At 49.4% G+C, this 11,492-nt stretch overlaps 1 protein-coding gene across 1 annotated transcript; it reads right to left on the reverse strand.

Moving 5' to 3' along the window:
* Nucleotides 1-2,386: 2,386 nt before the first annotated feature.
* LOC136964166 (myotubularin-related protein 7-like) lies at nucleotides 2,387-11,273 on the reverse strand. The gene is made up of 15 exons (XM_067258153.1): nucleotides 11,007-11,273; nucleotides 10,128-10,250; nucleotides 9,732-9,894; nucleotides 9,453-9,610; nucleotides 8,704-8,832; nucleotides 8,380-8,514; nucleotides 8,065-8,197; nucleotides 7,816-7,925; nucleotides 7,282-7,407; nucleotides 6,626-6,675; nucleotides 5,441-5,641; nucleotides 5,161-5,295; nucleotides 4,498-4,624; nucleotides 3,861-3,904; nucleotides 2,387-3,782 (listed from the first exon to the last, which is right to left on the reverse strand). Exons 1-15 carry the CDS (start codon nucleotides 11,031-11,033, stop codon nucleotides 3,434-3,436), a joined length of 2,010 nt encoding a protein of 669 aa, XP_067114254.1. The 5' UTR covers nucleotides 11,034-11,273; the 3' UTR covers nucleotides 2,387-3,433.
* Between the last annotated feature and the right edge of the window lie 219 nt (nucleotides 11,274-11,492).

Consider the following 11,492-nt stretch of genomic DNA (forward strand, 5'->3'; position numbering starts at 1 on the left):
TGTGTCATAAATCACTGTTGTGGAGGAGGTGTGAGTGTGTGTGACAACTGTGTGTGTGTGTGTGTGGGGGGGGGGGGGAGCCAGCTGTCTCTGATAAACTCTCAATTCACAACCATTATCAGTGCGGTCTCTACTGGGCCTTAAATATTCACAGGGCCCTGGTACCCTGACAGGAGAGACATTCCAGACACACACACACACACACACAGGACCACCTAGTCTAAGAGCAGGTCCCATGGTCACCAACCTGTCCCTAGGCGTTCCAGCTGACCTCTGTACTCAACATACCCAGAGCGTGTGGGTGTAAAGCTCAACACACACACACACACACACACACACACACAGTGCCAGCGATTACGAAGGGAATGCCTTCTGGAGGTTTTAATGGTTTCCAACACACACACACCTCTTCTCCGTCAGACAGAGACTAAACAAGCCCAGGCGGAAGTACAACGGTGACTCAAACCAGAAAAGGAGATCTCCCTCTCTCCCCCCACCTCTCTCCCTCCCCCACCTCTCTCCCCCCCTCTCTCACAGCCACATCGTAAAATACCTTCCAGCCCAAGCCTAATCCCCCAACAGGCCTGGCATCTCTGACCTCCCAGTTGGAACAATCTAGAACAACCAGCAGCCTTTATAAGTAGAATACCCAAGAACACAACGACAGTTAATAAGTCCTGCGGGTTTTGTTCAGACTTGTCGGGTTAGCTACAAGATTGTGACCACAGTAACGACCGTGGGGATTAAGGTTAGGCGTCGTAGGGTAAACACCGTGGAGTTCACTAGGTTACTGAGTTGTCATCTCCAGATAATAAGAAGCACCAGTGGTTGGCAAGCCTGGGCAATAGAGGAGGGGAGGAGAATGGGATGGGAGGTGAGGAGAGAAGGATGGGTGGAGAGAGGAGGAGAATGGGAGGGGAGGTGAGGAGAGAGGGAGGGAGGGGAGGAGAATGGGATGAGAGGAGAGAGGGATGGGTGGAGAGAGGAGGAGAGAGGGAGGGGAGGAAGGAGAGAGGGAGGGGTGGAGAGAAGAGGTGTGGAGAGGTTTAAAATGATGGCTTGTCACAACCTGACAGGTGGTGGAATCAGAAACAGCTTCAGAAAGAAAAACACTTCTGCAGTCTTATGGGCAGGAGGGTTAGGCCCTCTGCACACGGACACACAGATGAAATCTGTACATCCTTCCTTCCTTACTGTAGAAAGAGAGAGAGAAACAGACAGAGAGAGAGACAGGGAGAAAGAGACAGGGAGACAGGGAGAAATTACAGATCGGGAGAGAAACAGTGTTTCACCTATCCTTTCCTCTACTACCAAGAGGCTGTGTGCCAAGAGGAGACATCTCCAACAGCAGCCAAGTGAGCACACACACACACACACACGCACACACGGGGCCACTTGTATCAATCTAGTAGAAGTGCAGTGGTCAGGTTATGTAATCCTGCATCTCTCTCCTGGACCAACCAGGGGACAGCAGAGCCCCGCTGCTTTGTCATCATGTTACAAGGACGATGTTGGCCAACACTGCTGCACACACACGACCGTCACCTCTGCATACACAATCTTAGTTTCTCTCTGCACCCTCTATTTTTGCACACACAGTTTACGTCAGCGTACAGTAAGAGTCCAGCGTGTTAGGGCTGCATACCTGATGTCAGGTTAACCACATAACACTGGCTGATCGCGAAAGCTGAATCCAAGGCTTGCTACCCCGCTGTCGGCCTGCTATATAAACACCCCGAGGCTGTTTTGACATGCCGTAGATCATGTACTAAAGGAACAAGAACCAATTCGACTCTTCAAATCACTTATGGTACAGTAAGTGATCTTGGTGTAAAACATGGTGACACTAGAAGCTAGCGTTGAATTACTTCACCTGAGGCCAACCGTTTCAGCGTGTTCGCTGGTTTATTTGACGACGGACAACACGTTGATAACCTCGAACTGGATACCGTCTTCCTTTATGCTCAAATATGTTTTCGTGTACATTAACGGATAAAACTGTGGGTTTGTCGAAATGCGATAGCTTACCTGAGTGTCCACGCTCGAGACCAGTTTCTAAACCGCTACGCACGCGGTTCACCTGTTTAGACGTGACGTCAGGGTCAGTATTTAAAATGATAATAAACTGCTTCAAAAATGTATCAACCAGATTAGAGGTCGCGCAGTATTTTAGAACACTAAAAAAATCATTATAATAGTTTAATTTAACTTTTTACAGGCAGGGAGTCAATTCCAGTGTGCAAAACGTCATTTTATAGTATCTGCCGCCATCTAGTGGATAAACGGTGTCTTGCTGACAAAAGCAGTTGGTTCGTAAAGGTAGAAAGCAAGTACTAGTTGAGCAGTTGACTTTCGCAAATATTTTACCTGAAAACGTTGAGTGAAGTTTATTTAAATGGATCATTTACGACAATGCATACATACAATATTTCAAACACACCTACATGGAAAACACAACAGTGAAAGGGATAGACGTGTTGATGTCCGCTGAATCTTAATCTCAATAATCTAGTCTAATCAGTTTAGGAATCCCTCCATGGAATGGAGAAAGAAAATAGCATTTTCCAAAAATTCAGACAGTCCAGGAATTGAGAAGAAAATACTTGGTGACACTTAGTAGTATGAAAGAGAGAGGAGAGAGAGAGATCGGGGAGAGAGTGAGAGAAAGAGAGTTTGTGTGTGTGTGTTCTCTTCACTACATTAATCATGTTCCTCCATGTTGTTGCTATAAGGAGCAGTGAACCTCCCCACTCTGAGCTACAGCTCTTCAACCTACAGCTTCTCCAGCACACCCAACTGATCTACAGAGATAAATACTAATATAATACTATCATACAACAGCACACGGTACTTGGAAAACTAAAAAGGAACATCCTAAAGACATGAAAACGTAAAAATATTGCACTTATAAAGTATATGCCGTTCTCTGTAAACAAACTGAGAAGTGGACGTTTTGTTCTAGTAAAGTCACTCAGATATCCACCACCATCTGAGGGCTGACTTCCTGTGTGACAGGAAGTGTCCATCTCCGTCCTCTCGCGGGTGCGTTAGGTCGCCCTGTGGGTCTAGAGATGTCCCCAGCGGCTGGTCTCTGGACAGTTCTGGGTTTTCATTTGCAGTTGTTCGGGTCTCTATTCAAGAAGAGTGAATCTGATCCAGGATCAGTGTATCGAGGTGGTCTACAAGGCTGTGCTCTGACAGGTCGATAAAACTACGCTAAAATGATCCATTCTTATTGGTCCACTTCAGTTTAAATATTAAAGAAATTAAAACACAGCCCAGGGGCTCCAAACTGTCACTTCACAGCTGACTTGTTGTCTAGGTAACGAGGCTTACTTGGGATTTTGACATGTCCTTTCATCAATTGTCGTTCAACTGTCATTTCCAGTCAGGCAACGAGGTGTAGAAGGCTGGGTCCTAAGCTGCCTTTCACTCAGGCAGTGGAGGAAGCAGTCTGGGTCCTAGCTCTGTACAGGGCAGCCTCATCAGAGTGGGGGTCCTTGGCGAAATCACATCCGGAGGAGGAGCTAAGGTTGGCCACGCCCGACTCCGGGTCGCTACAAGCCCAGAGGTCGTCGGGGTTGTGACCTTGGATCCGGACCTGCTCCAGGGGCAAGATCAACCCTGGGTGGGCGTGGTCAGGTGCAAGGGGGGAGGGGCTGGTGTCCTGAGGGAGGGTGGTGATTGGCTGGTCAGAGGGAGGAGGAAGACAACGTCCAATGTCTTCCTCAGGGGTTTCACTCCTCTCCTCCTCCTCCCTCCCCCTCTCCTCCTCCTTCCTCTCCTCCTCCTTCCTCCCCCTCTCCTCCTCCTTTCTCCCCCTCTCCTCCTCCTCCCTCCCCCTCTCCTCCTCCTTCCTGCCCCTCTCCTCCTGTGTGTGTCTCATCATCAGGGCTGCTATCCTCTGGGAAGAGGAACGGAAAATAACGGTCAGTTGTAAGTTCCAGTCGTGTGGTGAACACAGCATCATGTTACTGTGGTTACCTTTCTGTGACTGTGGAGAAGGACTACCTGTTACTGTGGTTACCTTTCTGAGACTGTGGAGAAGGACTACCTGTTACTGTGGTTACCTTTCTGTGACTGTGGAGATGGATTACCTGTTACTGTGGTTACCTTTCTGAGACTGTGGAGAAGGACTACCAGAGCTACTGTTTCACTGCCATGATAAATTATGTTGATATATTCCGTTTCTAAATACATTTGAATACATTGTTGTATTGACATGTCAATGGATCACTTCTCTTTGAGACCTCAATTCAGTGGAGGGTTTTTCTGTGACTAAGGTTCCACCTCTTATGATTAAAGCAAGTCAAGTTATGAAGTAAAGTTAAATGTACTAATGTAATGATTTATTTAAATTTTTATGTATAATTCTATGACGTCTCAATTTGAGCATTAAGCAGTCTCAGAAAGAAGGGTTCTCATTGGAGGGTTTCTGTGAGGGGGGCGTGTCTGTATGCCTTGTTTGGAGCCAGAGTGGGCGGTCCCTCGCGGTACCTCCTGGTGATTGGCCAGTTCCTGCTCCAGCTGCTGAGACTCCTCCCTCATGGCCGTCAGACATTCGCTGGGAGACTGGCGGGGCGGAGCTGCCTTCTCTGACCGGTTGTACATCCCTTTCCACATCCTGTCAGGACAGGAAGTACAATACACATTCGGTCAGTTTTTCTCCTTCAATGTCTGTCTCCATCCCTCCACACCCCTTACAACAGGGGTGTCGAATCCTGGTCCTCAGGGCCCGCTGTCCTGTACGTTTTAGATGTTTCCCTGATCCAACACACCTGATTCAAATGAATGGATCATGATCAAGCTCAGCAGAAGCCTGATAACCGTCATTCATTTGAATCAGGTGTGCTGGATCAGGGAAACGTCTAAAACGTACAGGACAACAGCCCCTGAGGACCAGGATTCGACACCCCTGCTTTAAAACAAGCAGTAGGGGGAGTCAGGTGGCTGAGCGGTGAGGGAGTCGGACTAGTAATCCGAAGGTTGCCAGTTCGATTCCCGGTCATGCCAACTGACGTTGTGTCCTTGGGCAAGGCACTTCACCCTACTTGCCTCGGGGGAATGTCCCTGTACTTACTGTAAGTCGCTCTGGATAAGAGCGTCTGCTAAATGACTAAATGTAAATGTAGGGGGTGGAGTTGAGGCGCAGGGACTCACTTGAAGCAGTAGGGGGTGGTGTTGGGGCGCAGGACTCCCTGGGTCTGGCTGTGGTCGGCTCTGTAAAGAGGGTTCATGTACTCTGCACGATCTCTCCACAGCTGAATCCACACTGAGTGGCTCCTCTCTCTAAGTCTGCACACACACACAGATACACACACACAGATATGTGTAAGAACACAGGAGGCGATCAGGTCAATGTACTGAATACTCACCCCTGTGACCCATCCTCACCTCTCTCATACACACACATGAACCCCCCCCCCCCACACACACACACCTCAAGTCCCTCCTCTCCTTCTGGCTGTTCCCCAGGAAGGAGCCGTACTGACAGGAGTACACCTGTGTGTGGATCTGGATCAGGAAGTGCTCGTTGAACTCGAAGGCGCAGGGGAACTGCTCCGACAACTGCCACACACACTCCAGGAACTGATCCATGACAGGGGACACCTCCCTGAGGTCCCCCTCCAGGTGGCTGTACCTGAGGAGGAGGGGACAAGCCTTACTTGATATCCTCAGGTATCAGGTATTCTCACCTGAGGACATGGGGAGGCATTGCTAAGTCAAAGTTGTTATTCTAAGATTAGGCTATTCTCCTTTATTAATGCTAACTCTTATTTATATTATATACAGTATATTGTCTGGTAAGTATAGTAGCTCGTATAGGTTAGGAATTATTATTGCAGGTTTAGATTATTTATTAGAGGTTTCGGTAGGTGGATTGTCAAGAGGAGTGAAAAGTATTTTAATGTAGCTCTTCTTGTTACGGCTGTGGTACTACTTGTTGTGGTGTGTGTGTGTGTGAGTGTAGAGAAGTGGAGTGCCTGATGTTTACTGATACTGAATCTTTTATTAAATGTCAGCAAGGACAAAGGTGACAGCACACACACGTGTCACACACACTCAGCCATGTCCTGGATCTAACACGCTTATTTAGTATGACCACACGTGTCCATCACGTGTGGCTTGATTCATTGAACATTCTCTCTCTCACACACTCACCCCTGACTAACACACACATCTTTCACAGTTCCTCTTCACAGTGTAGAAACTATTGAAGTTACAGTCAACAACATAAGTCTAAAAGGGCAATTTCACATTATGTAACAGGCTCGTCAGGACCAGATCAGAACGGCGCGGTCAGGCCTCACTGAGAAAAGGTTTTTGGAAAAAAAGTTTCTAAAGGGTTTTGAAAAGAGTTTCGAAAGCTTGAAAAAGATTTTCTTCAAAAAGTTTCAAAAGGTTTTAAAAAGTTAAAAAAAATATTTAAAAGGTTGAAAAGATATTTGTGATTTTTGTTTAAAAAATAGGTTTGCATCATTGATGTGTACTTGTTGAGGACTCTACTAAACTCTACTGTACTCTATTGCTCACCACTAACTTCTTCCCTCATAGTACCGTCCCGAAGTGCTAAATTAACCGTCCCAAACTGAACTTGACCTGTCCCAAAATGTCATCTACTGACCTGTGGGAGAACTTGTGCCCGAAGGAAATCCAGTCTCTCTCTATCAGCACCTGCAGGGAAGAGGAGGGCCGGCGTCAGTCCAGCTCATACACTTATGTCAACTGTGTGTGTATTAGCTGTGTGTGTGTGTGTGTGTGTATTAGCTGTGTGTGTGTGTGTGTGTATTAGCTGTGTGTGTGTATTAGCTGTGTGTGTGTGTATTAGCTGTGTGTTTGGGTGTATTAGCTGTGTGTGTGTGTATTAGCTGTGTGTGTGTGTGTATTAGCTGTGTGTGTGTGTGTATTAGCTGTGTGTTTGGGTGTATTAGCTGTGTGTTTGGGTGTATTAGCTGTGTGTGTGTGCGTGTATTAGCTGTGTGTGTGTATTAGCTGTGTGTGTGTGTATTAGCTGTGTGTGTGTGTATTAGCTGTGTGTGTGTGTATTAGCTGTGTGTGTGTGTATTAGCTGTGTGTGTGTATTAGCTGTGTGTGTGTGTATTAGCTGTGTGTGTGTGTATTAGCTGTGTGTGTGTATTAGCTGTGTGTGTGTGTATTAGCTGTGTGTGTGTATTAGCTGTGTGTGTGTGTATTAGCTGTGTGTGTGTGTATTAGCTGTGTGTGTGTGTGTATTAGCTGTGTGTGTGCGTGTATTAGCTGTGTGTGTGTGTGTGTTCTCACCATGAGCCCCTTGATGGTCCTGTAGTAGGGGTCTAGCAGAATGCTCGCTACAGAGCAGGCCTGGGCTGTCCTGTCCCAGCCGTCAGAACAGTGAACCAGCACACTCACCCCCTCATCTGCTACCGCCTACACACACACACACACACACACACACACACACACACACACACACACACACACACACACACACACACACACACACACACACACACACACACACACACACACACACACACACACACACACAGAGAACAGACACACACACACAAATAGATAGAAGCAGATTGTGCAAAAACTGCTACATTACATTTACATTTATTCATTTAGCAGACGCTTTTATCCAAAGCGACTTCCAAGAGAGAGCTTTACAAAAGTGCATAGGTCACTGATCATAACAACGAGATAGCCCCAAACATTGCAGGTAGCCAAAACATGAAGCAAACATTGTGAAAAGCAAATAAGTGCCAATGGGAAGAACCATAAGAGCATGCTACATGTGTAAGCGCTCCATAGAAACAAGTGTGTGTGTCTCACCTTTGCGATGAAGACCCCAGCGTCAAGCACTGCCTTGATGTGTTTGAGCCAACCAGAGCTCTCCAGACCCCACAGGAAGTCTCCCATAGAAGGAGTCCGCAGCTCACCCACTGGAGAGCACACACACATGTGTGTATATATATATGTAGACACACATGGACACACACACACATGCATACACACCACAGATAAGATTAGAAAACAAACATGCTGAGTTGAAGAAACTCCAGAGGTGAAACAGCAGTTTACCATCGATGATCTTCTGCTGGCTGTTTCTCATGACGTGGATGTTCTCGATGCCGATGAAGTGCAGCTTGATGTTGGTGTAGTGGTCTTCGTTCTCATAGCCTTTCCCTGCCGCACGGTTAGCCATTGCATTCAGCTGCTCACACACACACACACACACACACGTCAGGGATACACAATGTGGCTCTGTGTGTGTGTGTGTGTGTGTGGTTGAAAAGCATGTGGTTGGTGTGCATTGGTCTGTGTATGATTTGTGAATTTGTGAGAGTGTGTGTGTATATGGTTGGTAAATGTGAGGTGTGTGTGTTGACCTCTGACCTTTGGTCTGGTGTCGACCACATAGATGACATCACTTCCTGGGTTGGATTTCATGATAGCTTGCAGCATCTGCTCGTCGTCCTGGCAACGGCCGCTAAAGCCAGATAGTGGCTGGCTGCAGCGGCAGATAGCAGCCTGGGGGGACGGGGTCAGAGGTGAAAGGTCAAACCATGACCTGCTGATAGGGTCGCTTTAGGAGGATGTCAACACGTCTCTAGAGTTGCCAACTTTGTCTCTATGAAATACGGGACAAAAAGTGGCCTATCGGATAGCAGGAACCCCCATTAGCTGGGCTTGGCTAGGACTAGCTGTGTCTGATCTCACCAGCGTGTCCTGATGGAAGTAGGTCAGCGCGGGGAAACGACCACGACTGCGGAACTTGGAGCTGCCCACGATGACGGAGGGCGTGGCCGACCTGGGCACAAAGAGCTCAGCAGGGTAGGTGTCACACACCTGGGGAGAGGGAGGGAGGAGAGGGGGGAGGGAGAGGGAGGAGAGGGGGGAGGGAGAGGGGAGGGGGGAGAGAGTGGTTGAGCAGGGGGGTGGGAGGAGGCAGAGGGAGGCAAGGGGGGAGGGAGTGGGAGGAGAGGGGTGGGAGGAGGCAGAGGGAGGAGAGGGGGGAGGGAGTGGTGAGCAGAGGGGTGGGAGGAGGCAGAGGGAGGAGAGGGGGGAGGGAGTGGTGAGCAGAGGGGTGGGAGGAGGCAGAGGGAGGAGAGGGGGGAGGGAGTGGTGAGCAGAGGGGTGGGAGGAGGCAGAGGGAGGAGAGGGGGGAGGGAGGAGGAAGAGGACGGGGGGAGAGGGAGGAAGAGAGAGGAGAGGGGAGAAGGAAGGAGACGATGAGTGGTGGGAGCAGATAGAGGGGCAAAGTTGTGTTAAGAACATTATTCACCTCACAGAGGACAGCATCGACAGCTCTCTGAAATGTCCATCTAGACAGGGAACCCCCAGACACCAAACCCTCATCTACAAGACTTCCCAGAACCCCCTTCTGTTCATGCACCTACAACAGCCCTCTCAGAGCCACACTCCACCTCACTACAGGTGAACATTCCTGCATTCCTGAGAACGCTCACCCTGTATTCGCTGTTGGCTGCCGTGGTAACCCAGAGGTTGTTAGGCACGCCCATGTGCCTGTAGTCTTCCATCACGTCCAGGAAGTCCCAGGACTCTTCCCTCTCCTGCTTGTTCAAGCTGGGGTTGAACGACAGGCAGTACAGATCGGCATACTTCTCTGGAGAACACACACACACGCTCACACGTTATTGGCTGTTTGTCCTTCTTGGTTGTTTGAAGCGTGTGATTGGCTGTGGGAGTGTATTTCCTGGTTATTCGAGACGTGTGATTGGTCCTACCTGGCCGTGAGAGGCGTGTGAGGGAGACGTGGAGGTCCATGCAGTCTCTCTCCTGAGGCACCAGCAGATGATAGATCAGGAAGTTCTTACACCGGATCACCAGCTGACTTCCTGTCGGCGTGGTGGGCGGTCTTTCCACACTAGCCACCATGCTGTGCAGCACCTGTCAATCAATCAACACGCACACAGGAAGTCCCACCCATTTAACCTACCGATATCCATCACTCAGCTGTCAATCAAGAGGGAGGCGGACTAGCTGTGACACTCAGAGGATAAACAGGACTGTGTTTATCTCCCCGCACACGGACACTAACAAGAAGTAGGTTCAGGAACCACAGGAACTCGAGCCAGGAGGAAGTGGCTCGACCAGTCGGCCTGCTCTCACTTCCTGCTTACCCAGGTCTCCCTGCGTGTCTCTGGGTTGTTCTCTACGAAGATGGTGTGCGTGGCGGAGAGATACAGCGTGCCCACGCCCGCCTTCCTGGGGGCGGAGCGGTCCACCAGACGCACGTTCTCCACCTGGGGAACACACGGTAGAACGTGGGAGGAGGGGAGACGGAACACAGGACAGGGAGTGGAACCCCGATCCACGGAACACAAGACAGGGAGTAGGCTAGAACTCTGCGACTGAGACTTGAACGTGGAAAACACCATGGTTCCCCCCCCCCCCCCAAGCAGTTCAGACACCATGTCACGTTTCAAATAATGACTCATGATGGGAATTAAGTAACTATCAGTGTTTCACATTGGGAGGTGAGAGCAGACTGAAGGTCATTTGTAAAATCCCCGTTGAAGAACTGCTTGTGGGCTTGGTCCTGTTGTTGAACCAGGAAAGGCCTTCATGCACACTGTGTGGACCCGACTACTCCTTAGCGGGGCCTACGGGGAAACCGGGAACGTGCCATCTGCTGCAGGCCCCGAACACGGACACAATGACACATCACGTAGCCCCGGTTATCGCGACCGTATTTAAGGAAGAGGTGGCCAGCGTAACGATTTAGAAACAGAGAACTGAATGGGTGCGTACGTCCCACGTTTTTACCGGTTAATTCCCCAGATTCGGACTGAGGTGACGGATACACAGAATGTGGAGATGATGGCTAGTGTGGCACGCGCTGGCTCTGTGGCTGTATTGTTACCGGGGCGACCCTGGAGGACTGTGGCAGACTGTGGCTTGACACCAGCGACGGGGATAAGGAACATGGTGATGTGAGAAACGATGCGGTCAACATGACAGACACACGGAAACAGAAAACCAGGCTCGATCACGCTCACCTTCGGTGTCCGAATGTGCTCCATCATAGAAATATCCGGTCAAAATGGTGCGCGACGAGAAATAAGCCGACAAGACAACCTATCAGATTCTTTGACTAAAATAACGTCGGGCTATTTGGCAACATCAAAATATAAACGCACATCTCTGGTTCTCCTGTGCGCGTTGGCTAGAGGTCAAGACTTGGATGCGGGCTCGCAGGTAGATCGCCATGGATTCTCTCCATACACATCCGCGTTGACAAACAGAAGAACGTTCCTCCATGCACCCTCTCCGGTTCAGCGGCAGCGGCTGACACACGGATCCTACTCGCGAGGATTACTCGCCAACAGCGCCTGCGCACACGCTGTGTTGTTACAGGCAGCAACGCGACTGACCGGAGATGAGCAAGTGTTTCGAACCGTAACCGTCTATTATAAATTATACAAAACCTCCGGTATGACTAATATTAGTGACCAATAATTGTGTTGCCTGCGTAACTGTTACTG

The sequence above is a fragment of the Osmerus mordax genome, chromosome 20, assembly GCF_038355195.1.
Source record: "Osmerus mordax isolate fOsmMor3 chromosome 20, fOsmMor3.pri, whole genome shotgun sequence".
Classification (NCBI taxonomy): Eukaryota; Metazoa; Chordata; class Actinopteri; order Osmeriformes; family Osmeridae; genus Osmerus; species Osmerus mordax.

Excerpts from the sequence above, each read along its gene's own strand:
- LOC136964166 (XM_067258153.1), bottom strand. The coding sequence starts at position 11,033 with ATGATGGAGCACATTCGGACACCGAAG. Across the intron at positions 9,895-10,127 it reads AGACACGCAGGGAGACCTGG|GTGCTGCACAGCATGGTGGC; the intron begins GTAAGCAGGAAG and ends ATTGATTGACAG. Across the intron at positions 8,833-9,452 it reads CAGCCAACAGCGAATACAGG|GTGTGTGACACCTACCCTGC; the intron begins GTGAGCGTTCTC and ends CCCTCTCCCCAG.